Source organism: Panthera pardus, unplaced genomic scaffold (genome assembly GCF_024362965.1).
Source record: "Panthera pardus isolate Hobbes unplaced genomic scaffold, ASM2436296v1 HiC_scaffold_13, whole genome shotgun sequence".
Lineage (NCBI taxonomy): Eukaryota > Metazoa > Chordata > Mammalia > Carnivora > Felidae > Panthera > Panthera pardus.
The window spans coordinates 203901836-203928003 of record NW_026526688.1 but is presented as its reverse complement, the minus strand read 5'-3'; the positions used below and the strand labels follow the sequence as shown (position 1 = coordinate 203928003).

The 26168-nt window shown below is 53.4% G+C and overlaps 1 protein-coding gene across 3 annotated transcripts in view; it reads right to left on the bottom strand.

Annotated features, from left to right (window-relative positions):
- Positions 1 to 26168, bottom strand: part of SLBP (stem-loop binding protein) — a 74265-nt gene that overhangs the window by 45121 nt on the left and 2976 nt on the right. The window contains exons 3-8 of one of the 3 annotated variants that reach the window (XM_053901788.1): positions 24522 to 24626; positions 21783 to 21842; positions 21353 to 21490; positions 20564 to 20713; positions 18984 to 19065; positions 15034 to 15989 (exon numbers count right to left, since the gene is read on the bottom strand). In XM_053901788.1, the coding sequence (XP_053757763.1) occupies positions 15873 to 15989; positions 18984 to 19065; positions 20564 to 20713; positions 21353 to 21490; positions 21783 to 21842; positions 24522 to 24626 (652 nt within the window). In that variant the 3' untranslated portion in view covers positions 15034 to 15872. Of the gene's footprint in view, positions 1 to 15033; positions 15990 to 16153; positions 17598 to 18983; positions 19066 to 20563; positions 20714 to 21352; positions 21491 to 21782; positions 21843 to 24521; positions 24627 to 26168 lie in introns of those variants that run through there. The other 2 variants (XM_053901790.1, XM_053901789.1) reach the window with 2 other exon arrangements.

Below are 26168 nucleotides of genomic sequence, written 5' to 3'. Positions count from 1 at the left end.
AACGCCTACCCTCCCAGAAGGGGTCCCTGCCTGGTCGGAGGCGGCCCCTGACTGCCCCAGGCCCCCATAGCAGGCGCTGTATCAAGCTTCAGGGGCGGCCAAGAGCTCCTGCCCTTCTGCATAGGCAATGCCTCTGTGGGTTTCATTCAAAGGGCACAGGCGGGAGGACACTCCTCAGCCAGGAGGAGTCACTAGGTCTGGGAGAGGCCTTTGGGACCAAGTGGTCCAGAGCTTAACCTGGGGCTGGTGAGGAGGAGAGGAGAGGAAGCTGCCCGCCTGCCACTCGTGTGCTCACCCCGGCCTGGGGGCAGGGGCGGAATTGAGGAGGGGGCTCCACTGGCCGGGCCCTGTGCAGGCCCTGAGGCCAGACAGATGCAGGAGGCCCCTGGTAGAAGGCATCAACAGGGCAGAAGAGGGAGCAGCATTTAGGAAGTCCCCAAAGGAGGTGGAAGCGTGAACCTCCCAGCAGCGTGGGATTGGGCAAGGGGAGGTGCGGGTTCTGGGCCTGGCGAGGCAGGTTCTGGGCCTGGCGAGGCAGGGCCTGGCCTGTACAGGCTCTGGGGCCAAGCCGGCTGCTGCCAGGCTGGGAAAGATGCAGCCTGTGGCCGTCTGGAAGAGCAGGAGTGCCCGTGTGGCTGGTGCAGGGGCAGCACCGGCGACACCTGAGGGCCATGGGGGTAGGTGCTGGCACGCAGGTGCCCAGGCCATCTCCACTGGCAGGCCTGCAAAGCCACAGGTCTTCACTGCTGTCCTTCTCGGCCCTCCGAGACTCAGTCAGCACCAGCCAGGGTGGCCAAGGGCCAGTGGCTGAGTGACCCAGGCCAGAGCAGGGCTCAGATACCTGAGGGCACCTGTGCCTGGAGAAGTCTTAGCTCGCCCTGACCCCTGACGACCACCTCGAGTCACCGAGGGCACCTTTGTGTTTATCGAAAAGGCTGCCCCTCTCAGCCCTTATTTGGATAAATCCTAAAGGCTTCCAGTGGAACAAGACAGTCTGTGCCACATTAATGTCTCTCACCGGCTTGGTGATCTCACGTAAAACTCCTGCAGCCAGGGACAAAGTTGTGGGGACGGAGTGGCAGCCTGGAGGTCACCACTGGGTCTTGGTGCCCACGTGTGGGAGTCCAACGCGATGGGATGCATGTTCCCATGGGCCGTGGGTTTTGTGTCATGGCAGTGCCACCTGTCAGGCTCCCACTAGGCATTAGCCACGGGACGGTATTAGATCGTCCCCGTGTTACAGATGAGTAGGCTGAGCTGGGAGCAAAGGGAAGTCCCAAGAAAACTGAAACTTTAGGTCAAAGAAAAAATTGTGTGCATTGTTGGTAGGAATGCAAGCTGGTGCAGCCCCTCTGGAAAACAGTATGGAGGGTCCTCAAAAAACTAAAAATAGAACTACCCGACGACCCAGCAATTGCACTACTAGGCATTTATCCAAGGGATACAGGTGTGCCGTTTCGAAGGGACACATGCACCCCCACGTTTATAGCAGCACTATCAACAATAGCCAAATTATGGAAAGAGCCCAACTGTCCATCGATGGATGAATGGATAAAGAAAATGTGGTGTATATATATATATATATACAACAAAGTATTACTCGATCAAAAAGAATGATCAAAAAGATCATAAGAATGATCAAAAAGAATGAAATCTTGCCATTTGCAACTACGTGGATGGAACTGGAGGGTATTATGCTAGTGAAATTAGTCAGAGAAAGACAAAAATCATATGACTTCACTCATGAGGACTTTAAGAGACAAAACAGATGAACATAAGGGAAGGGAAACAAAACTAATAAAAAACAGGGAGGGGGACAAAACAGAAGAGACTCCTAAATATGGAGAACAAACTGAGGGTTACTGGAGGGGTTGTGGGAGGGGGGATGGGCTAAATGGGGAAGGGGCACTAAGGAATCTACTCCTGAAATCATTGTTGCACTATATGCTAATTTGGGTGTAAATTTAAAAAAATAAAAAATAAATTGTGATATATAGTATTAATCTATTTGTCTTTAGACCAACGCCGCCATAAAATGTGATATTTATTTTCTTTTGCTTTATGGAGGAAGGGCCTTTGAATAATGTGGCCCTGCTGGGGTGAAGCCAGAGGAGGGGCTCCCCTCCCTTCACCTCCGTGGGGCTGGGCCTTGGGGCCTGGCTTCCCCAAGATAGGGGGAGGGCTGCAGGCTTCTCGTGACACACGTGCCATGCTCTGTGGCCACAGCATCACCCAGGGGAGACACAACAGCGTGTAGAGTTCTGCAGACTGGACGGAATCTGGACCGCAGGCTAGGCCAGGGCGCTCCAGGTTTGGTGGGCGGAGTTAGCCTGCTGGCCCTGCTGCCTGCCTCCTGTCCCACCGGGGAGTTGTCACTGATGGAAACTCCGAGGGGAGGCAGCCAGCCTCAGCCACATTTAAAGTGACTTTTTAGGCCGTCGACTTTCTCCGAGAAGATAAATGTCCTCGCAGGTTGACACGGTTTCGTAATTCTCTCCATGCTTAAGGGGATGGCCTCTCACTTGACCTTTGACACAGGAATTAAAAGCCCCATTTGAAGAGGAAGCCAGGACCCTGCAGGCCGGGGTCCGAGAGGAGCCAAGTGGGGCCGAGCCCCCGTTTTCAGCTGAGCCCCCGCACCCCGCTGCCGCTGCCGCCAGGACGGCTCCCACAATCCCCCTCCCGTGCCCCCTCTGTGCAGCCCTCAGCCTTCCTGGCATTCAGCTGCCAGCTCGCCCACCACTCAGCAGCCCTCACTGGGAGACCCCACAGGCCACTGAGGCCTCGCCAGGCGAGGAGATGTCCCAGCCTGCCGGCGGCTCTCGCCGGGCTCCACCGCACGCTCAGACTGCCAAGGCCACGACTCACCCGGAAGCAGGAGTCGGGTCACTTTCCTCTGTGCAGCCTACTTCTAACAGACAAGTCTGTGAGGGACTCAGCGGGAGGTGCAGATGGGGATGTGAGGCCCAGTAGCCTTTCAAGTGACTTGCCCCCTCTTCTCCCAGAGTGAAGACGCACAGTATTTTCAGGCATTCATTCCACGTACTGTCCACAGATGTTCACAAAAGAGGTCCTGCCGTCCAATAAGTGCGGGGAACACTTGGCAACTCCACTTTATACCGACTTCCTTATTACAGGACTTATCAGAGCCTTCAATGTGCTAATGTCACCGGGCAGCTCTAAGGAGACGTGGAACACAGCTTTGCCAGAGTCCTTTGAACTTGTGATGCCAGAGCGCCTGTCAGACCAGACTTTGAGGGAAGCTTGTTAGAAATGCCACAGGGGGGTGCCTGGGTGGCTCAGTCGGTTAAGCGGCCGACTTCGGCTCAGGTCATGATCTCGCGGTCCGTGAGTTCGAGCCCCACGTCGGGCTCTGTGCTGACAGCTCAGAGCCTGGGGCCTGTTTCAGATTCTGTGTCTCCCTCTCTCTGACCCTCCCCCGTTCATGCTCTGTCTCTGTCTCAAAAATAAATAAACGTTAAAAAAAAAAATTAAAAAAAAAAAATGCCACAGGGGACCTAAACGGTTTTCTGACTGGAGGGCAGAAACAGAACTCCTCATTTGAGCCAGAAGCAAAGCTCCAGAAGGGAGAGGCTTACCCGGGGAATGCCCTGGCCTACCCACCAGGTGCTCATGGGAGCAGCCTCCCATGCTGATGCAAGCTGGTGGCCCGTCAAGTGTCCTTGCGTCCAGTCTTTCCCCTCAGGCTCACGTCAATCCTGGGCATGCCCTCTTCCCATTTTACAGATGAGAAAACTGAGGCTCACGGAGAGGTTGCAACGTGTGTGCCCGAGACAGGCCCGGAAACCAGCCACTCAGAGCCTGGGTCTGGGTCCCCCTCAGGCCCTGCAGCAGCCTCGACGGACACCAGGGTGGCCAGGGAAGCGGGCCGTCGTCCGGACCGCGAGGGGGCTCGGGTGGGGCCGGGGCACCATGCCTGCACCTGCGCCGTGTGAGACGCTGGGGCCTCCCCTCCCGGCCCGCTGCCCGTAGAGCTTTGGGCTCTGAGCCTTTTGTGCGTCGTTGGTTTGCAGAATGCGTCCTGTGCTCTGGCAGAGAGTGTGGGGAAGGCCCTCCTCCGGGGAAGTGCGCACGGGCTGGGTGACAGGAGGACCTTCGTGGGGACAGGGACACCCAGGAGCAGCAAGGGTCCCCGTCTGCGAGCCCGCAGGGCAGGAGCTCCGCCAAGGCCCTCAGGCAGGTGAAGCTTGGGGCCCAGGGCTCAAGGGGAAGCTTTCCGTGACAGTTTTCACCTCTTGCAGTAAGAGACGGCTGGACAGACAACCGTCCAGACACCTGCACCCCACGCGGGCTGCTGGCGAGCGAATGGGGGGGCTTTGCCCCAGCCGGGCCTAGAAAGGGGGAGGTCCTCCACATCGCACCCGCCACCGCAGGGTCCCCGGCAAGTGCCAGCCGGTGACCCCCGCCTCACACAGCGCCACGGGACGCACCCTCAGCCGGCCCGCTTGCAGGAGCCGTGCGGGAACACACACAAACCGCGTGCACCAAGTAAAAGGCCGAGATACACCTTGTCAACACTAGCGCTCCTGCAGAGACACACGTGGAGAAGCCCGGGCGAGTGGGGAGGGAGCCGGGCGCAGGTATGGAGGTGAGGGGAGCCGAGGCACCTGGGGCAGCGCCAGCGAGACGACTCCCAAGTGACCTGCACACACCGTCACACCCGGTGGACCCAGGTGGTGGAAGGCACGGGGCGGGGGGAGGGGGGGGTGAGCAGATTCATCTGTTTGAACGTCAGTGTCCTTCAGACCCAATCTGTGTGGTTTTGCTCATCTCATTAAAGATGCTCGCTATAATTAGTTTCCTTTGATTTTCCCACAGGCTTGTTCAGGAATGCTATTTAAAAAAAAAAAAAAAAATCTAGGGGAGCCTGGGTGGCTCGGTTAAGTGTCCGACGTTAGCTCGGGTCGCGATCTCGCGGTGCGTGTGTCCGAGCCCCGTGCCTGCGGAGCCTGCCTGGAATTCTGTCTCCCTGTCTCTCTGCCCCTCCAGTGCTCGCTTGCGCGCGCTCTCTCTCTCTCTCTCTCTCAAAATAAATAAACTTAAAAGAAATTAGAGGGGCACCTGAGTGGCCCAGTTGGTTAAGCGTCCGACATCAGCTGAGGTCATGATCTCACCATCCGTGAGTCTGAATCCCACGTCGGGCTCTGTGCTGACAGCTCGGAGCCTGGAGCCCGCTTCGGATTCCGTGTCTCCCTCTCTCTCTGTCCCTCCCCCGCTCACACTCTGTTTCTGTCTCTTAAAAAATGAGCAAGCATTAAAATAAGTAAGTAAAATTGCCTAGTATTAAAAAATAAAAGAAGAAAAGGCAGCTGCAAGGAGCAGCAGGGTGGGTCTTCCAAACCCAAAAAACAGAATTAGCACACGACCCAGCAAGCCCACCTCTGGGTGCAGAAACACAGAAGAACTTAAAATTGGGTCTCGAAGAGAAATTTGTACCCTATTCTTGGCCTTATTCACAACAGCCGAAAGGTGGAAAGAACCCAAATGCCCACTGATGGGTCGATGGATGGATGGATGGATGGACGGACAAAATGTGGCCCATCCATACATACATCAGAATATTAGTCAGCCTGAAAAAGGAAGGACGTTCTGAGACCTGTCACGACACGGATAAACCTGGGGACACTGTGCTCAGTGAGATAAGCCAGTCACAGAAGGGCAGATTCTGTCTGACATAAACACATATATATCTTCTCGTATGAAAAAGGGGCAAATATTGGAATATATGTACGTGTCTCCCCATGTCCTATCGGTCCTCTTTCTCTTGAGAACCCTAACATAGACGCTAAAAACAATGGATGGGCAGGATATTTACGATTTCAAAGTACCGCCCCAAAGACCCCTGCCCGTCGGGAGGAAGAGAGCAAGTTTGGAGCGGGCGCCCCGGCTGACTGCTGGGCGGCCGGCTTGGCCAAGGCAAGCGCCCCGAGCCCCGCGGCAACGCCCAGAGGGCCCAGTTCAGGTGTAGATGGTGGCCACCTGGATGGGTGAGAGGACCTTGCGGGTGTGCCACGTGGGCCTCGCGTGCCCCTGGGGTCCCCTCCCCCGGGCGCCTCACTGGCCGGGTTTCTCTCACACGGCTTTTTAGAAAGCAGCCTGGAGATGCTCTTGGCGGATGAGGACGACGGGAAAAAACAGCTTATATGCTGTGGGTGCCCCTGACCTATCGACTCCGGCTTTTCTCTTGTGTCTAACATTCATTCATCTTTTTTCTCAAGAGTATTCTGAGAGCAGATCTAGGCTCACAGCCAACGTGAGGGAGGCACGGGGATGTCCCACGCCCCCGGCCCCCCCCCAGCCTCCCCCGCGATCCACATCCCCACCGGGTGGTGCGCCTGCTGGAGCCGAGGCGTCGCCATCACCCCGAGTCCACAGCAGGGTCACCGTCGGTGGTGCACGTCCCGTGGGTCTGGACGAGCGCGTGATGGCAGGCGCCCACCACCCTGGCGCCACACGGAGCTGCCTCGCTGCCCTAAAGCTGCCCCGGGCTCCGGCTGTTCACCCTCCTCCCCCCTCCCCTCCCCCCGTAGCCCCCGTGGTTCCGCCTTCTCCAGAAGGTCCCACAGCTGGACGCCCGCTCATTTTTGATACTTACGTAGTAAAGAAATGATGTGGCTTCTTCTTCTTTTTTCTTGGCTTCCGTTTCTCTCGCTTTACGATTACCGAATCATAAACAGGAGGTGCGGGGGTATCACCCTCAGAGACAGATGTGCATTGGAGCCCTGGGAAGAAGGGCTGGGTCTTGGACCCGAGCTGTGCAGCTTCCGTTGGGCTCCAGTTCCCACAGCTTGGTCCCTGCCCGTTCCTGTCGCCCCGCCTTGGGGCTCAGGGTTCACCCCACTCCCTCCGCCCAGGGTGGTGGCCCCTCCTGCCCAAGCCACCCCCCACCGCCCTTGCCCGGCCCAAGGCCGTCCTCAGAAACTCCTTTTACGTTCACTCCTGCCCGGCGCGTCTCCCTTCCCCATCCCAGAGGTCATGCGAACTTTCCCCGAAACCACCTCCTAGCACCTGTTCTACACTGAAATCCGTAGACGTCTGAGGCCTCCTTGGGCTGCTCCCCGGGCGTGAGTGAGCCAGCCCTGCCCCCGCACCCCCCGCACGATCACCTCGGCTTTCCTTACTTGCACCCGACAGCCTTCACAGGTCACCGCGTGCCTGGTGAGCGAGCAGCGTGGGCCTGCGCAGGGGCCGCCGGCGCCCAGACCCGAGGGGGAAGCCGGGGGCTGCAGCACCCTGAGCAGCGGGCACGGGGGACCCAGGCCACACGGAGGCGAGGCAGGGGCCAGGCCGCGCTGCTGCACCCCCAGTCCTGCGTGTGCTAAGAGCCGCTGAACCGTGCGTGCATTTGAAACAAGCAAAGTGCACGGAGCGCGGACTCGATCTCAAGGCTGTGTAAGAGGCGCACACCCTCCTCCTCCCCAAGTCGCCATCAGCCTGGCTCCAGGATCCTCACTTCCTTTACAAACAGTCGGAGGGCCCGGAGGTGACAGCCCAGACACTGCCTGTGCCTGCACCTGATGTCGCCCTGGGGTCTCGGGCCCGCAGAGGTGCGATCCGTCCCTTCTCTCGTACCGCGACGGACCGGGACCACAGGGCCTGTCCCTGGAGAGGCCCACGGTCAGCACGTGGCTGCTGTGTCCTCTGGGCAAAGGCCGGCACGACCTCCTTCCCCGTGACTTCCTGCCTGCTGGCAGCCAGGTCCGGGGCCCGGGTCGGCCTCCGCTCAAACCAGGGGCGGCTCGAACGGCAGGCCGGCACCCGCCGCAGGGTCCGAGCAGCCAGCGGCGCCGGTGCCTGTGTGAGTCACACGTGCTGAGCCTCCGGGTCCCTTTCCAACCCGTGCGCCGACCCCGTCAGAAGGTGGGGGAGGGCCACTAGAGCGTCCCCCAAACTGAGAAGCCACTTCAAGACCACAAAGGAAGCAGGCCACTCCGTGCCGCCTGGTCTCATTCAGGGTAACTTCCTGACGGGGCATCGGACGGACGACGCGTACAGCTGTGGTCACTCCCTGAAAACCCGGACCCGAGTCCCAGATGGTACAGAGCGAGGGGACACGCAGAGGGGCAGGGAGTGAGACCCAAGGGCTCGCACGCACCCCGAGAGCTAACCTCGTATGAGATCTGGTGGGGCCACCGGTGCCTCAGGAGGGGGACGACTGTCATCTGTAAGATCCACAGAGGCAAAAGCAAGTGTCCCTGCATCCTGGTCTTGGCGGGCACGTTTTGAGGGTGTGTCAGTCTCCAAGGGGCCCCGAGAGAGGTCATCCAGCGGACACGTGCACAACGGAGGGCCAGACCGGTCAGGAGGGTCAGCAGTCGGGCAGACCCCGTGGCACAGCTCAATTAGGTCGGGCCAGAGACAGGTGGTCCCCGCCCCCCCCCCCCCCCCCGGGGCCCTCATCGTCTTCCAAAAGGGACCCGTTTCTGGCTTTTCCCAAAATATCGTTATGAGCTCTTTAACTTAAAACATTTCAATGGGTTTTAATTCGTTGCGTCTCTTGTCCCCACTGGAGATCAAACTGTCCCAGTTTGGGGCACTGGGGGATCGCTTCAGGTCACTGCCGAGTCCTGTGGGTGTGACCCTCCTGGAGTCTCAAACCGTGGGGCGGTCGGCGGGACGCAGGCCCGGGCTCATCACGGACACCCCGCCCCGCACCTGGGATCAGCCATGTTTCCAAGAGGCCCTCAGAGTGAGCGATGGTATTTCAAGACCACGGTACGGGGGCAAAGGATGGTCACTGCGCCGGGTTGGTCACTGTCTCTAGAGCTTTTCGGCAGAAAGAGGTGGAGGGGAGACAAAGACGATACGGAGGAGATACAGACTACGGACATGTGGCTACGTAAGCCCAACAGACTGGTGGCCGGTTGCAGATAAGATACGGAGCGGAGGGAGGTATGGGCTGGACACAGGCTGCACGACGCCTTGACGCACAGCGTGTCCAGAACCCGCGGGAGGACATCTGGGTCATTCCCAGCTGGCCGCGACAAACACCACGGTACTTCCTGACGCTTTCCGTGCACACGGACACCACAGAGCTCTTCTGGAAGCCCTTCTCCTCCGGGTACCTGTGTCTCCCCTCCCACACGGAGGGCACAGCAGACGTGGGGGCCGGAAGACCCCGTAACGTCTCCCTGGGTCTTCCCAGTGGTGCGAGGAGCGCCGACACCCACGATAGGATCACTACGAACGTGAAACGTTTTTCTGTGTGGTCCGCCTTCCCCGCTCCATCTGGTCAAGCGGCTGCCAGAGCAAGGACCCTCCACGCGTTCACCCTCTGCACCTGAGCTGAGGCTCCTCACCTTGTGTTGGCGCGCCAGCCGACCGCACGGGTAGCACGCTGATCGCCAAGATAACCACGTCCCTGACCGTGTTAGCCGTCGGAGCCCATCTTCCAGCACATTCCTCGGGAAGGGCTCCCAGGAGCATGTTCTCAGAATTCGGCCTTCTCCCACGTGGGTGACCTTCTGCACCCTTTACGCCAGAAAGTTTTCTGGATATAAAATCCTTGGGACATATTTCTTTCTTCAAATCTCTTAAACATGCTACTACTCCATTTTCTCCTGGCATAAAGCATGTTTGTCAAGAAGTCTGATCATCTAATGCTTTCCCTTGTAAGTAATGTGCTTTTTTTCCAAGATGTCCAAAGGTTTGTTTTTTTTTTTTCTTTCTTTCTTTCTTTCTTTCAAGTCCAGTAATTTTACAAGCATATGTCTTGGGGTTGGCCATTCTGGCCATTCAGGAACGTGGCATGCTTTCAAATCCTGTGTTTCAGGAAGGTCTTCGTGAACGGTCATGTCCCCCTAGGATAGCATCTTGCAAAATTACAGCACTCTCTCACAACGGGGACACCGGCACGGACAGTCGGTCCCTGTGGGGACCCACGCACGCCCGGGTGGCACTCCCGGGTTTGCCCATTCACCCGCTGAAGGGCATCTGGGTCATCTCCAGTTTGGGGATGTGAACGCTTGTGTCCAGGTTTTTGTGTGATGTGTGTTCTCACTTCTGGGAAAAACGCCAGGAACACAGCACACTCTCCCCCGTGCGCCCCTTCGGGGAGACCTCCCTCTACACCCTTTAGCCCACTTTTATTTTTGAGAGAGAGAGAGAAGGGGAGAGAAAGAGAGAGTGCGAGCAGGGGAGGGGCAGAGAGAGAGGGAGACACAGAATCCGAAGCAGCTCCAGGCTCTGAGCTGTCGGCACAGAGCCCGACGCGGGGCTCGAACCCACGGACTGCGAGCTCATGACCTGAGCCGAAGTCAGACGCTTAACCGACTGAGCCACCCTGGTGCCCTTCACCCACTTTCTAATTAGACTTCTTTCACTTTTGCGTGGACTGTTTATATACTCCATACGCAAGTCCCTGGGCAGATGTGTGGCCAGATGTGTGTCTGCAGTCTTTCTTTCCATCCTGCAGCCGGGTCTTTCACAGAGCAAAAGCTTTTAGTTTTGATGAGATATATCTGAACAATGTTTCCTTTCATGGATCACGCTTTCGGGGTCAAGACTTAAGAACTCTGCCCAGCCCCAGGTCCCAATGACCTCCTACAAGTTATATACTTTACACGGAGGTCTGTGGCTCATTTTAAGTGAACCTTTGTACAAATGTGAGATCTAGGTTGTGGCTCGTGGCTGTCCACCTGCCCGGCAAGCCCCCCTGAGATGCGCAGACTTCTAAAACGGCTCCAACGACCCACTCTCGTGCGATCCCCTCTCCCAGAGTGCCCGCTGGCCAGTGACTTGCTTCTTAATCAAACTAAGTGACAGGCTGTCACTTCCAAAAGAAGGCAATACAAGCCTGTGACTCCCATCTGGGCTGCAACCTGCTCGCTCGCCCTGCTCTAAGCAAGCTGCCACGTGGAGAAGCCCGCATGCCGAGGAACAGAGGGCAATCTCTGACCAACGGCCACGAGAGTGAGGCTGGAACAGATCCCTCCCCGGTCAAGCCTTCAGAAGAGACCCCAGCCCGAGCCAACATCTTGACTGCAGTCCCGCAAGAGACCGGACGAGAGGATCAACTAAGCCACAGAAACTGAGATACTGTTCTTGTGATCCACCAAGTCCCGGGGAAATCCGCTGTGCAGCAAGGGGCCTGCCTGCGTCGACGGCAGGCCCCCACCCTGGCAGTTCTGCCCAAGGAGGGGGAGGAAGTTCCTCAGGAAACTCAAATTCTGCCTTTTCCCTACGGAGCACGGCAAGTGCACTGATGGCCAGCACACTGAAAACCACTCTCAAAATCACATTCAGGGCCACCGGGCGAAATGCCACTCGCTGCTCACGTGGCCTGGCATTCTTGAGGGAGTAGCTCCAGGACCCCTCCCTGGGCACATCCGACCACCTCTCGGCCTCCAAGAAAGGGCTAGCACGTCTCTGTAATCGACATCCCTCTTCCTGAGTGCCTGCCTGATGACCATCCTCGCTCTGACTGGTAGTGAAGGAATGAGCCAACGTGCGGGGCTACGGGCATGCGCTGAACGGGTCCCTCGGCAACCACAGCGGGTTCTTAAACATGCGGCACCCGCTGGCTCCTCTAATCCTTAGAGACATCCTACGAGGTAGGCGCTGTCACCCCAGGTCTATAGATGGGGGCAGGAAGGCCCCGCCCCACAGCTGGAAAAGCCAGAGCTGGGACTGGGCGGCAGGTGTGCGCCCCGCCCCCACTGCACACACCGAACGGCCCCCAACGGGCCAGGCCAGGCGGAGAGCTGAGGACACGTACACAGTGGGTGCCTCTGTTGCAGCTCCAGCCACCAAAGCCCTTGGTGCCGCTATCTGGGGAGCTGGCTCCCTGTACTACACTGAGGGGATTATTTTCCCGGAAAATTTCGTACGCGTCTTTGAAATGGGAGTTTTAGGAGGTGGCGGAGGTCCAAGCGAGGCCTACACGTTAGAAAGCAAACAAGACGGCCACAACGCAGCACGAAACCACATACACACGCATGCAGGCACACGTACAAAAACCACCCTTGAATAAAATCTGCAGGCTTCAGGATCAAAAAGGTGGGGCGCCTGGGTGGCTCCAGTCGGTGAAGCACCCAACTCTTGCTCTCAACTCGGGTCACGATCTAGCGGTTCGTGGGTTCGAGCCCCGTGTCGGGATCTGTGCCGACAGCTCAGAGCCCGGAGCCCTCTTCAGAGTCTGTGTCTCCCTCTCCCTGACCCTCCCCCACCCACACTCTCTCTCTCAAACATAAACATTAAAACAACTTTTTTAAAAAGGCGCACTTCCTCCCACCCAGCCAATCCAGGTTCAAAGAGGGCAGCTCAACTATTAACTTGCCAAGGCATTTTCAGTTTGCCAAGTACTGTGACAGGACTTTGCCTGGCAGACTTTTCAGATTTGCTAACCTGGAATAAAAAGACCCTGTAACCACTCCATTGACCAGAGGATCCACCCGCATGGGTCCAGAAAGCCAGAAGCGCAGGCTTTTGGTTCAGGCAGACTGCGGACTCACCCGAGGGGCTCCGGCGAGGTCTTCCTACCAAAGGGAAAGGATCCAGATAGACCAGCAAGAAACAAGAATGGTTCACAATGCAGGAAAAAAGTAAGTTGGGGACAGAGGATGACAGCCCTGATAAGCGGACCCCATCTCTGCGTGGGGAGATAGGGAAATGAGTCACCAATGGGAACGAGATAGCCATCAGCCTGGAATTAATCATGGCAGACAAACTTAATTTAGTTCTGACACTTCTAGGTTCGATGTACAAGAGTCAAGAATAAAGACGACTCAATTCTAGCCGGTGGTTATTTGTAACCTCGTACAGAAAATACTAGATTATGTTAACGGCATTAAAAGGCAAGAACTAAAGCCTGAAAGGTGACTTCCCTGCCGCTTAAGGGCACTCCAAGAATTCAAATGCAAAGCAAAAGCTAGCAGTCAAAATGATTCTTCTAGAACCTAAATCAGAGGGCACGTCCCCTGCTGCCCCCCTCACTCAAGAGTAAAGCCCAAGTCTACGTGTGCCACACCCCGGCTCCAGCCAACCGGCCTCCTCGCCCTCGTTTAAGGCCACTTCCGTCCACCCTCTGGCCACAGGTTAGGGACAGTCCCCTCAAGGCCTCCAAGTCGCCTCCTCCCACGCCAGCCCAAACAAAGGCCCGAATCTCCTCCCCGAGAGGGGCTCTCAGTCTGAGGGCCTCCGAGCTAGAGAGACGTCGGATCTGCCGTCCGTCCCCGGCCCCCACCACACACGCCGCACAGCAGCGGGCCGGGCTGGACCCGTCCGGAGCGGGTGGAGACACGGGCGCCACCGGCCATGCGGCTCCCGCTCCGTCAGGGGGTCTCCGCGCGTCCCGGCTCTGCGTCTGGGCTGCCGGGTCCACCCTGTGAATTCTCGCTTTTCCACAGAAGGCAGCGTGTGTTCTTTGCAGCCGTGAGCCTTCCTCCGCCCGCTTCCTGCCAGGTGACTCGGGAGGCTCCAAAGGCCCCTTTCCGTTTCCTGCTGCCCGTGCCTCTCAGTCCAAACTCACGGCTTTCTAACAACCCAATTCTCCCAAAAGCTCTCCGGGTCCCCGGGGAAACCTCTTGGGGTACGATTCCTCACACAAGAGCCACAAGCGCAGGCCTCCCCAAAACAAGCCCCCCGGGTCTCGGGGGTCTGCAGAGGGACAGCTCCGGAGCGCCTCGGTCCTACCGTTCGGCGGTCTCACGCCGCACGCCCACGGCTTCGTCACAGACCCGACCTTCCCGGCCGCCCCGCGCCGACGTCTGCTCGAAAGCCACTTCTGAACGTCAGCCCCGCGTGCCACCGGGAAGGCGGAGGGCGAGGCGGCCAAGGGGTGCCGCTCCCGTGCACGCGAGCCCCGTCACCGGCTTCCCGCTCCACCCCTGCCTTCCAGCCTCGGTGGCAGGACGCAGAGGTGCCCTCGGCACCGCCTCGAAATCCTGTCCGGACCAGCCGGTCCGTCATCTTCCACCCCCACGCTGAACTGCCGCCACATGGCCAGGACCCACTCGGCTCCGGTTCCTAACATTCTCACATGTTCCCACCCACCCCCACTGGGTCTCCCCACAGCCCGAGGCGGCCCCCAGAACTTTCCTCCCCAAAGTCCCGCCAGCTCCTGACCAGCTACAAACTCTGTCCCACACGTGAGGATTTTGCTAACGGTCTGTACACCAAACTCCTACCTCCGGGCCTTTGCGTCTGCTGCCTCCTGGGGTGGACGTTCTTCCCGGAGAGCACATCTGTTCACACGCCACCTTGTCGGGCATCTCTCACCCAGCCTGAAAAAAATGGCAACCTCCCGCCTCCCGGGCGTCCCCCTGCCCCCTGCCCGTCTCCACTCACCCCTTAACCCGACTCCGTATTGGCTATCTTCTGTCCCCACGGGAGCGTGAGCACAGACTGTGGAGCACCCCGTCTCCTGCACATCTCCAGTGTCTACCAGGACTGACACACGGCACAGGCTCAACAAAGGGCACGAAGAGGGCCTCCTGCCCTTTTGAAAGACCGTGAACAAAGTTGCCAAAACCCCCCCTTGGCCTGAGGCAAGTTCAGCATCACTTCTGAGGGGCCATCCTTAGGGCACGTGGCCGTGGCCGAACAGCAAGGTCCGTAGACAGAGTTTCCAGGGTTTCAAGTGTACGGGTACCAAGTACGTGCGGTGGGGTGGGGGGGCACCCCTCGAAACCCAGGTCCATGGCCCGCTCCGCTCCAGGGTAGAACGTGCAGCCTGGGTCTGTCTCGGAAAGAGGGAAAGGCCGCGACACCCCAGATGCCCCGTAAGCGTCCAACCTGGGTCCGTCCCCCAGCTTCTCTGCACATCCACCGGTCACACGCCAAACGCGGCCGGGCCCTGCCGCGTCAGGTCTGGATGGTTCCAGCCTGACAGAGATGCCCCAAGAGCTCCAAACCCATGAGGTCCCCTCCTCACCGGGTAGTTTCCTGATCCTGGGTCAGGCTTCCTTCACCCCCATGTGCCGCCCCCCAGCGTCACGTGACAAGGAGATACTTAGATCCTCCAAACGTGGGAATTACCTCAGCAGGCGCCGAGCTGGCAATAAATCAGCTAAAGAAGGTTCTTTTCTTTTTATTTTTGCAATATCGTTCCATACAAAAGCAATAGAAACATAACAGTCTTAACAAGAAGTTTACAATTGAGTATTTGAACAGAAAATCTGTACACATTATCATTTACAGCAACTTTACATGGTGAATTAACTGATTGTAAAAAAACATCCATTCTAAGCCCCTCTGCTGGCAGCCTTACTCTTGGAGTGTTACGGGTGGAAGGCCTCCCTAGTGCTATTTACAAGTACCAAATTAAGACTGTATAACTTACATAAAATCCATTAACTTAACGGCTCAATTTACTAACTTTGACTATTCAGTGCTGCGGATGAGGCAAAAAAACACACCTTGACATACTGACAAAAGACCCAAAATTTAAGTTTCCGTAACGACATTCAAGTTATCCAATTATGAGAACACTCAGTCAGCTACCGGAAAAGAGAGCCGCCATGAGACTGGTCCTGTGAGCGTGTGGTTAAACCCAAACCAGCCACCTGACGAGTGGAGACCGGGTGTCTAACTTACTGGTGGAGAATCAGTTAAAAGTATGTTTGTCAGGTTAACTTGGAGAATGGCAGAGATTAAGCAATTAAGTTTTCAAGTTCCATTTTCCTTGGATTTAGTTCCATTTACAATTTAAAACATGCAAAATACACTCGCTATACATAAAATTAACGCTTCTTAAGAAAATAAGGCAAGAATAACAGTTCACCATGAGCTAACGTGATAATGAACTATGAACAGAAGCCATCCGGTTACAAATGCAGGACACATGCTTGGCCGGTCCCCAACCTGCCGGGCAGAGGCAACTCTCGCTCCCAGTGGCCTCTAGGTGGCACCAGTTAGCTCATGGCTGAGAAATCTTTCAAGGGCTCCGTTAAACAAGCTTCCAAGTCAAATTCGTCCTCCACTCCGCAGTCCACGTGCCTGACTTTAGTGGGTGTGCCAGAGTACACATCCTAGAAAACAGGAGCACGGTCACGGCTAGCCCCCAAGACACGTGGGACTCGCTGCCGCTGGCCCCAAACCCAAAGCTGTGCGCCCCAAGGCAGGGGGTGCCTGCCTCCTCCTGAGCCCACGGCCCCGGAGGCCGAAAGTCCATGCGCGCTAGGATGCTTGGGAGAGAGAACTCGAACCATCACCTACTTCAAATTCACGGGCAACGGCACACTTTCTTGGAGGTGGATTTGTCAAATCCCTACCCGCTAAGCAACCCCCACCAGAGGCTGACTAAAAGCTGACACCTTTAAGGTGTCCGAGCCCCGGCCCTCTGACCCCTAGGGGGCCGCAGAGTGGACTCAGCCTACCATCACCCACGCACCGTGCCTTGTGACGCCGAATCGCACCAAACCGCAGGGCACGTGCTCACCGGCCAAGGAGGATCTGTCCTGGCTGCTCCTTCTCCAGCCCACCTCACCCCCAACACGGGGGCCACTTCCTACACCCACATTTGGGAATCAAGTGAGAGAAAACGCACGTCAGGCTCTTTGCCTTTGCTCACTCTAATAACTGCGCTGCCAAAGGGACCGTTACGTACCATACGCGAGGCACTGTGTAAAACAAAAAGTCCAGATATGAACACCCACGTGCATCTTTTACAAGCACAGAACAGATGCTGAAAAGCTAGACAAAATGCAAACAGTGGCTCTCAAGGCAGGATTTGGTAATGGTGTGTAATGCATTTCTGAACTGCTTCAATAAACAGGCGTTGCTTTTTTCGTTAAAAAAGTTTAATTACAAGGTCATACAATCAAACCTTAGAGTTTACAGTTTAGGGCATTTAAACCCACTGAAGTCCAATGTTTCATCCAACTTAAACCAAAGTTATAAATGAAAGTTAAAACAAAAAAAAGTTATTTTGGGGGGGAGCCTGGGTACACCCCCCACCATGGTCATATTCTTGCCTAAAGGGTTCGATCTGAATCTAGTTCTTAAAGAAACAGAACTCCCCAATGAGGAATTCCGCATTATAAAAACTAGCCTGAATCGCCCCAAAAAGCCAAGGTCATGGGGGAAAAGGCAGGAAGACTATTCTAAGTTAAAGAACATGTAAGACATGGCAATTCAGACAAGTAGCCCTTGATTCAACTGTGGATTTAAAAAAAACAAAAACAAACAACTTACAATAAGGACATCATCAGGGCAACCAGAAAACCCAACTGTGGATGCTGATGAGACAGTGTTCTGTCAACATGGCATTTCCTGAGCACAGTGACACCGTGGCTGTGTCCAGACTTGGTAGAGCGGGTAAGGGATACACACAGTTCTGGGTGTTCACAGCATGAAATAAGGTACTCAGCCAGGCTTCTCTTCCTTTAGCAAACCCAGCCATCTCTGAACCACCTCCTCCTGGACCCCCCAGGACCTCCCACCAGGAGGACCCCTGCCTCTGATCTTTGTGGTCTGGCCCCCCGTCCCCTTGTCCCCTGGGCCTGAGCCATCTCCCTCTAACTTCTGATTTGGCAGGTGGCATGTTCAGAATCTGTTTCTTGAGCTGGGACAAGGGTTCCTCTTCATCCAAACTAAGGATACCACCAGCTGACATTTTCATGGGTTCCTTTTTAGTCCTGCATACGTGTGAATAAATATCCATAAAACTGGGATCATTCTACCATTAAAAAACCTGTTTTTACTTATCTCAACAATTTCCCGCATCATTAGTCTTCAAAAACCTTATGACAGAAACATAACTTTGCTAGTCTTCTATTGTTTGACATTTGTCTTATTGCTCACCTCACGGTCACAAAGAGTGGGTCAACAGAGGGTCCACAAGACGGGATGGACCTATGCTGGGCTTACCAAGGAGGTGACACAGATGAAGGGGAAAAAGAGTACTATGCACGTTTATTTTATAGGCTTCTGAACTGTTCAAACACAGTGCAGGACGACCTCACACAGGATGACCTCACGTAAAGCATAACTGCTCATGTATATATCTGCTTGTACACACGCAGAAAAGTCTGGAAGAACATGTACCCAACCAACAGCTACCCAATCAATACTACCCAACTGACAGCTGAGATAATTTTATATATTGCTTTTAATCTTTGTAGTTTTTTTCTCCAAAAACACATCGTTTTTAAAAATTGGCAAATATGGGGGAAACCCTAGGCCCAAAACACACCTTTATTTTATAACAATTAGCAAACGGTTCTTGTACTAACAAATCACCAGCACAAACTGTATACAGCTTAAAATTAATGCCTGTGACGAGACCTACGTAAGCACTGGAACCAAAGGGAAAAAAGCCTTACATTTTTCTTCTTAAAGCTTATTTTCATTTTGAGAGAGAAAGAGACAGAGAGAATCCCAAGCGGGCACAGCACTGTCAGCACAGAGCCCAAGGCGGCACTCGATCCCAGGAACTGTGAGATCATGACCCGAACCGAAATCAAGAGCCGGATGCTTAACCACTTAACCGAGAATGAAGCCACCCGGGTGGCCAAGGCTTTTTACTTTTAAACTGAAAATGGTGGGGGCACCTGAGTGGCTCTGTCGGTTGAACACCCAACTCTTGGCTTTGGTTTAAGTCATGATCTCACAGTTCCTGGGATCGAGCCCTGTGTCGGGCTCTGTGATGACAGCACGGAGCCTGCTTGGGATTCTGTCTCCCTCTCTCTCTGCCGCTTCTCCACACATGCGTGTGCTCTCTCTCAAAATAAACTTTACACTTATCTTAGCCAAAAGGCCGAGAAGCAATAAACCTCAAATTAATTAATTAATTGAATAAGTAAAATGAAAATGGTAGGACTAACTAGGTGGATCAAACCAAAAACCTAGATTAAGGCCAATACAGAGGGACTCCACTCAATCTGATACTCTAATGACAACAGGAGAAAGGGATAAGGAGCCCCTTACTCATAAGCAGCAAAATCAAACTCTGGCCTCAATGTCAGTTTACAAAGTGGCACACATTGTCAACAATTAACTGGAAACCAAGAAAAGGTACTTACAAAGTTATCCTGAGAGCTTGTCTGGGATTCAGAGCTGCTTTCTGCGGATTCAGTCTCCATTTCCCCGAGGTCCACAGGATGTCTGCGAAGTGAAATCAAACAGGTAAGTCAGTCACCAAAGCCAGGAGACACATGATGCAGGAAGGTGCTCCAAGGCTGCTCACTAAACACAAGCACAATCAACACCATGCTGCCCTCTGACAATGGTCACTCCTGTCTCCTCTGCTCCTGAAAGCATCGAGACGGTTTTCAATGAACCCTCCCTGCCCCAGTACTGCCCAACCAGCACAGGGAGAGCTGGCTACAGTTACTGCAAGCGGAGACATCCACCTGGCTCAGAGCACACAACCTGCCCGCTCTCAACTACGGTGCAACTGTTTACACCCCCAAGGGCATCCTACCAGGCAGAAGCAGCAATAATACGCCCAATGTGGGGAGGCAGTGGGGGCGGGTGCACACCAGAACAAACCATACAGCTGACCATCACTAATGTTTCCAATTTTCCACTCGTAAAGAGCACAGAACAACAGCGACACAGTGGGAAAAATTGTATGACAGGATGACATCTGTGAGACTAACTCTGTAAAGCCATGTTAGAAATTATCTCGGGGACTCCTGGCTGGCTCAGCCGGAGCAGCGGAAGACTTCTGAGTTTGAGCCCCACATGGAGTCCAGAGAGCACTTAAACAAACAAAACCTTAAAAAATCATTTCAGACACGAGTTTATTAATTTCCCCAGCACAAAGCAAAAACTCTAGTGTTTGCTAAATGAACGAATCTGTTTCTGAGGAAGGGAGAGGCTCAGATCAGGAGGGAGCTGAGAAGAGGTGCTCCAAGAGGGCACAAGTACAAGACCATTCTCTCCAGCTCCCTGTCCAACAGCCAACCCTAACCCTAGACACAACCCTAGGGCAAAACCCCAGGCCTCAGGCCTCTCCAACTAGGCTCCAGTTTAAAAATCCACAGGGACAGGGCACCTGGGGCAAGGCTCAGTCGGTTGAGCGACAGACTTCGGCTCAGGTGACGGTTTTTGAGTTCGAGCCCCACATCGGGCTCTGTACTGACAGCTCAGAGCCTGGAGCCTGCTTCGGATTCTGTGTGTGTCTCTCTCTCTCTGCCCCTTCCCCACTCGTGCTCTGTCTGTCTCAGAAATAAACATTTAAAAAGAAAAAAAGAAAGAAAATCAACGGGAAAAAGATAAAAGGTTTCCTGGACTAAAAGAGACCTTTTATTTTCATAGTTCAACATAAGTTACTCAAATACCTTTCAGAACGTTGAGTTTAAAACTTAATAGACCACAGCCCACATAGTACTAGGTTTATCACCAAGCTCTACTTTCTCTGGCTACAAAAAGTAAATCCAGGAAGCGTACTCTTCCCTCCACCACCTGTGCAGCCACGCAACGGCACACACGTGCGCGTGGGGAAAACGGACACGAGGCCGGGGCAGCGGGCTACTCTGCTCTCAGAAAACTTCCAGGGGCACTTAGTACGAGGCCAGCGTGCCACACAGGTGATCAAGCGGTATCGGTCACCGCACACGTCGCAGAAACAGAGGCCAAGAGTGCGATAAAGACACACATTTCTTGCAGACCACATCCTTCTTCAGGTGGAGGATCCCAAAAATGCAGCGCCACCTTCCAGAGTTTGATCTGCTGGTCCCACGATCGCCGACTATACTTCTTGAACTTGTTGGGGGTCTTGGGATGGATGCCAGGTTGGCGAAGGTGTCTGCAGGAAACAGGGCGGTTATTCCGACACACACTCTGCCCACATCAGCTTCAACATTAGCCCAACTGTGAGTTCAGAGTTACCAAAAACATACAGATCAACGGAGACCCTATAAAATGAGCAAAACTAACGTATACGACAGCACCGCCCCTTCAATTCTACTATTCTTCTGCGACGTGTGCTCCAAAAAAGTACATCTGAAGCCTAGTCCCACTGAGAAATCGACGCTCTAAGCTTCGCAACCTGCGTGTGAGGGAGCAGGGTAGGAAGGGCGTGCTGCTTGGACAAAACGAGGCAACGCTCAGGTTTTCCCCCAGTAACATCTCCACAGCCTGCAACCCGAACTTTACTTTCTCCCTCATCGTGCACGTTAATAGCTTTACGTTTATAAGACCACTAGAAGTCTGACGTGAAGTAAGACCTCAAATGTCTGCCAACACCCTGAACTATACGGTGTATTTTCTTATCTTCAAGTCCCCGGGGATCCCATCCGTGCCTCTTCGCTCATGTAAGTGCCTCAGTTGTTCAATGGTCCTCAGCAGACGTGAGCTACGCCCAGACTCAGATTCACCCCTGAAGTAACCATCCAGGCTGCAAAGCCCCGTGCTCCCTCAGGATGTGCCGGTGAGACAGGACTACCTTGGGACTTCTTTAATGTAGCGGTCATAGGCGATGGTATTCTTTCCGTAGTTGATCTGTTTCTGCCTTCTCATGAGCACGCTTTCATCGGTCTCTAAGTCAGCTGGTGCCGCGGACCCCGACTCCTTCGAATCAGAACTGAAGAGGCAAGGAACAGAACACACCTTAAGATCACTACGTAAGAAAACGGCGAAACGCAACCATGAAAGAACATCTGTCCTCCGGATTCCAAACCATGTTAATCTTAAACAGTCTAGAAATCTTTGTGTGTGTGGGAATTTACTACACAATCGGTACGGCTTCCAACGCAGTGAGGAAAGGACTAACCCGGTACATGCCACTGAGACAACCAGCACCTCATGCACAGTTGTTTCTACTAACAGACCGCAGGCCCATCAAATTAAAAAAGAAACCTTTACGTGGCATTTACCTTCCCGACGAGGACTTTCTCTCTCTCCCAAAGTCATTTATGAGGAGTTTTCTTTTATATCTGAAAGCAAAATAAACATCACTGATTTTAAGGCATAACTGAATTAACTGAATACAATGCTTTTAGAACTGAAACAGCCCCCAAGAATAAGGTCTTCTTCCCGAGCAGTGTAGTCTGGATTAATGAGTACAGGTAACAGCACAGTTGGGTGGCTTATTTTTTTTTTTTTTGAAGTTTTATTTATTTTTGAGACAGAGACAGAGCATGAATGGGGGAGGGGCAGAGAGAGGGGGAGACACAGAATCCGAAGCAGGTTCCAGGCTCCAAGCTGTCAGCACAGAGCCCGACGAGCCCGACACGGGGCTCGAACTCACGGACCGCGAGATGGTGACCTGAGCTGAAGTCGGACGCTCAACCGACTGAGCCCCCCAGGAGCCCCTGGGTGGCTTATTTTCAATCTGCCTCAGTCATCTTCTCTCATAAGAAGATAAGTTATACACCAAGATCGCACCAAGTGCTTAGGGCAACCAGGCTCTATGAGCAGCTGCCTCAATGCCCTTGGGCACCACCACATATAATAAGGCAGAGGTTCTCTGAACCAAATAAAGTCCCTAACAGTTTCAGGTTAAGTCGTAAAAGCCCAGTTTCAAAGAAAATAAACAAAAGTTGAAATAAAAAGTTAACTTCTAATACCACAACTAGTTAGTTACTAACAAGACGCGTGTGCCTGAGTCCCGCGAACCTCCTCCTATACCTGGAAGGAGAATGGCACCACCACCCCCGTTGTGTCCCCTGCAAACTTCACCAGGCATTTGACTTCTATCATCACAACAACTACCAAACCCCAGCTCTGCCCAGGTATGTCGGCCCAAGGACTGTACACAATCTGCCACTGAAACCACGAACCACCTCAAACCAGAAGCTCATTTGTCTGAAGTAGGTCATCACTGCATCTCCTTCCAAAATCCCCACCCCCAAGTTTGCTGAGGCATCCAGCAGTTTGGGCACTGGCAGGAATGAATGAGTTGACTTCCTGTGAACCCAGGAAACATCAATTCTATGCCAGCCTGTGACAACACAGAGAGGAGGCCCTCGGATCACTTTCCCCAGGGCTTCACTCTCTGTGACTCTAGTTGAAAAAGACTGGCTTCAGGTAGGACTAAAACTCACTTTCCAATTTTCAGAGAGCTGGTGTGTGGTATGTGTTACCCTCTTGAGAGCACAGTGAGTTAAATTCTGGTAAAACGTACAGCGGGCCACCACCATCGGCAACTCAGACCACCCAGGCCTTACTAAAGCAGCAGCCTTCCATCAGGAAAGGTGTGATCCAGGAACAGAGTGGCCCAAAACTGAGCAGGCCTGTTCTGCAAAGCAGAACAACTTTCAGAGGCAGGCCTGTGAGACAACTGAGGAGAAGGAGCCACCAAAGGAGTGTCCAGACAGACCAGGATCTCCACACATAGCACAAGAGCCGCGGACAGTCCCTGGCAAGGGGAGAAGGGGGGGTCAGGACACACAGGTGAGGCCATGACAGCTGTTATAAACCTCAGGAGCATCGCACAGAAACTACACAGACCAAATCAAACATCCCAGCTCTACAGTTGGGAAAATCGAGATCTACGTCAATAAAACAACTAATTCAAAACACTGGAGGGGCACCTGGATGGCTCAATCCATTAAGCGTCCGACTTTGGCTCAGTTCATGGGTTCGAGTCCCAAGTCAGGCTCTGGGCTGACAGCTCAGAGCCTGGAGCCTGCTTCGGATTCTGTGTCTCCCTCTCTCTCTGCCCCTCCCCCACTCATGCTCTATCTCTGTCTCTCTGTCTAAAATAAATAAACATTAAATTTTTTTTTTTTTTTTCTGAAACAAAACACTGGAGCCATACCTGTTAACTTCCGGTTCACCTTTCCAAGAGGTATATTGCCCCCCCAACACACACACAACACGTGTGGTCATAACCAGCTCCCACACTGCCTGTGCCTTTCTTAAGGAGGCAGCTAGAAATACCATCAAGCTGCAGATTCTGTGTTTCCCTCTCTGTTGCAGACGTGCAACAGGCAATGTGGCCCTGCTTCTCTGCAGAGAGAACACATTTTCATAAGAATTAAGAACCAATGGACTCAGTTTAACATTCCCCAGCTAATTATGAGCCACAGTATTTTAACTCAAAATTCATTCAGCTGGGGTGGATGGCATATATGGGGGGGGGGGACAGAATTTGTAATCAAGAGAGATAAACGGTGTTTAAGAGTGCATATGAGTACAGGAAGTGGCTTGGTCTTTGTGAGAACTTGGGACACACACAAGAATTTTGGGTACAACTGCAAGGGGTTTAGAGGCCCCCAGTTGGGGACCCCTCACCGCGCTCTCCCACTTCCAAGCCGGTATCTGAGCCAGGTGTCAGACAACACACTTTGCTGGGGTGGCAGAGCACAACGTGGTGAGTCAGGGCACATCACGGTGGAAGGATGGCCGCTAAGGCAGGGGTCCTCAAACTTTGGCGAGCAGCCTCATCTGGAGGGCTTCTTCAAGACATGGCCGGACCCCACCCAGAGTTTGCCATTCAGCAGGCCTGGGGTGGGGCCTGAGAATGTGCATTCCTAAGAAGTTCCCAGGTACTGCTAACATTGTGGTATGGGGACCAAACTCTTAAAAATCATCATTTTAAGACACATCTCAGATTTAACACATAATTGAAAGCACAATAAATAACATTCCAAACGGTCTGCAACGTATACCTTGCAATTTCCTTGTTAACTCTGGTTCTCATCTCATCCTCTTCGACTGCACTTGCCCAGTCTGAACATCTAGAACGGGGTTTGGGGCCCTCGGGAGTGGTAAAACTGCAATAAGATAAAAACGTACATGTGAACCATGGCACACACTTTCCGTCTCCTTTCAAACAGTACGTCAGGAAATGTTCACATGCTGTTTGGAGGGTGCCAAGGGAAAGGGCTCTGGGCCAATCTCTGCTCCATAACTTACTAGATCACTGAGTTTAGGCAATTTACTGAAAGCCTCTCTGGGCTTCATTTATCGAACTTCTGGGCACCTACCATGTGCCAGTGTTGGCTAAATCAGGAGGAAAAAGTCTACTGGGGGGAAGGCAAAGTCAACAAGGCATGTTCAGCCCTGAGAACGGCACCTAATACAATTTCCTTTATTTGTAAAATGAGAAGCTACTTTTCAGCATTTTAAAAAACCCTTAGGTAATACTTCATACTAAGCAAAGTGCCCAGCACGTGAAAGGTACTTAATACACAGCGCATACTAGTTAGTTTCAGATGCGCGTAATGATTCGGAATATACCACATAATTAAAACAAGAGGGTAAGAATTTACAACTGAGTCCCCGCTACAAGAACTTAACGCACTGATAACAGTGCCCCCCCTAGAGTTGGGTTAAGCGTAAACTAAGGGTTCAGTTCTATCTGGAGATCAAGGAAACCTTCGGCCAAGTTAAATCTTTGGTCAAATTAGGGAATTTGAAATCTGGCAGTCAGAATTGCTGGTATGTCCATTATCTGTAGATTAGACATAAACTGATTTTTTTCTACTGGCCACCACGGGCGAAGCCAAGCTGGACACGAACTGCAGCTGCAGCTCTAAGCAGCCTTCAGTACCTGAGCTGCAAACCAAACGGCGTGCTTTGGAAGCGCAACTGCGGTAACAAATGAATAATCTCTTTGCGCAATTATCGTTTATTCTCTTACGGTTTCCTCACCTAGAAAAACTAAAATTAGATTTCTAAAAGAAAATTTCCAGAATCTAAAAATGGGTGGCAGTGTCTGAAGTCAAATTAATGAACCAAAAGTTAATGTGACTCAGTAACCGTATCCCAGACACAGAGAAGAATCAAATGGGGGGATTGTCCAGAGCTGGACATGGACTTCTCACTAGTCTATCAAGGGGTTCAGGTCTCCACCACGGCAGTTTCCTGAACTTTTAAAGGGTGCTTACAAATGACCTTTTGCTACATCACATATTTTTGTAGAAAAGAAAATGCCTCTTGCAGAACTGAAGCCTCTTTTTATTTTTATTTTTTTTGACGTTTATTTATTTTTGAGATAGACAGAACACAAGTGGGGGAGGCGCAGAGAAGGAGACATAGACTCCAAAGCAGGCTCCAGGCTCCCAGCTGTCAGCATAGAGCCCGACGCGGGGCTCGAACCCACGAATGGCAAGATCATGACCTGAGCCGAAGTCGGATGCTTAACCGACTCAGCCACCCAGGCACCCCAAGCCTATTTTTCAGATTAAGTACATCATAGTCACCAACCTATCCTATCTCAGAACAAAAACGTTTTTTGGGAAGGTGCTGGAACAGAAAACAAAGCCTATTTTACACAATAAGCTAACCTCCCTCCACAGGAACTTCTCACATCC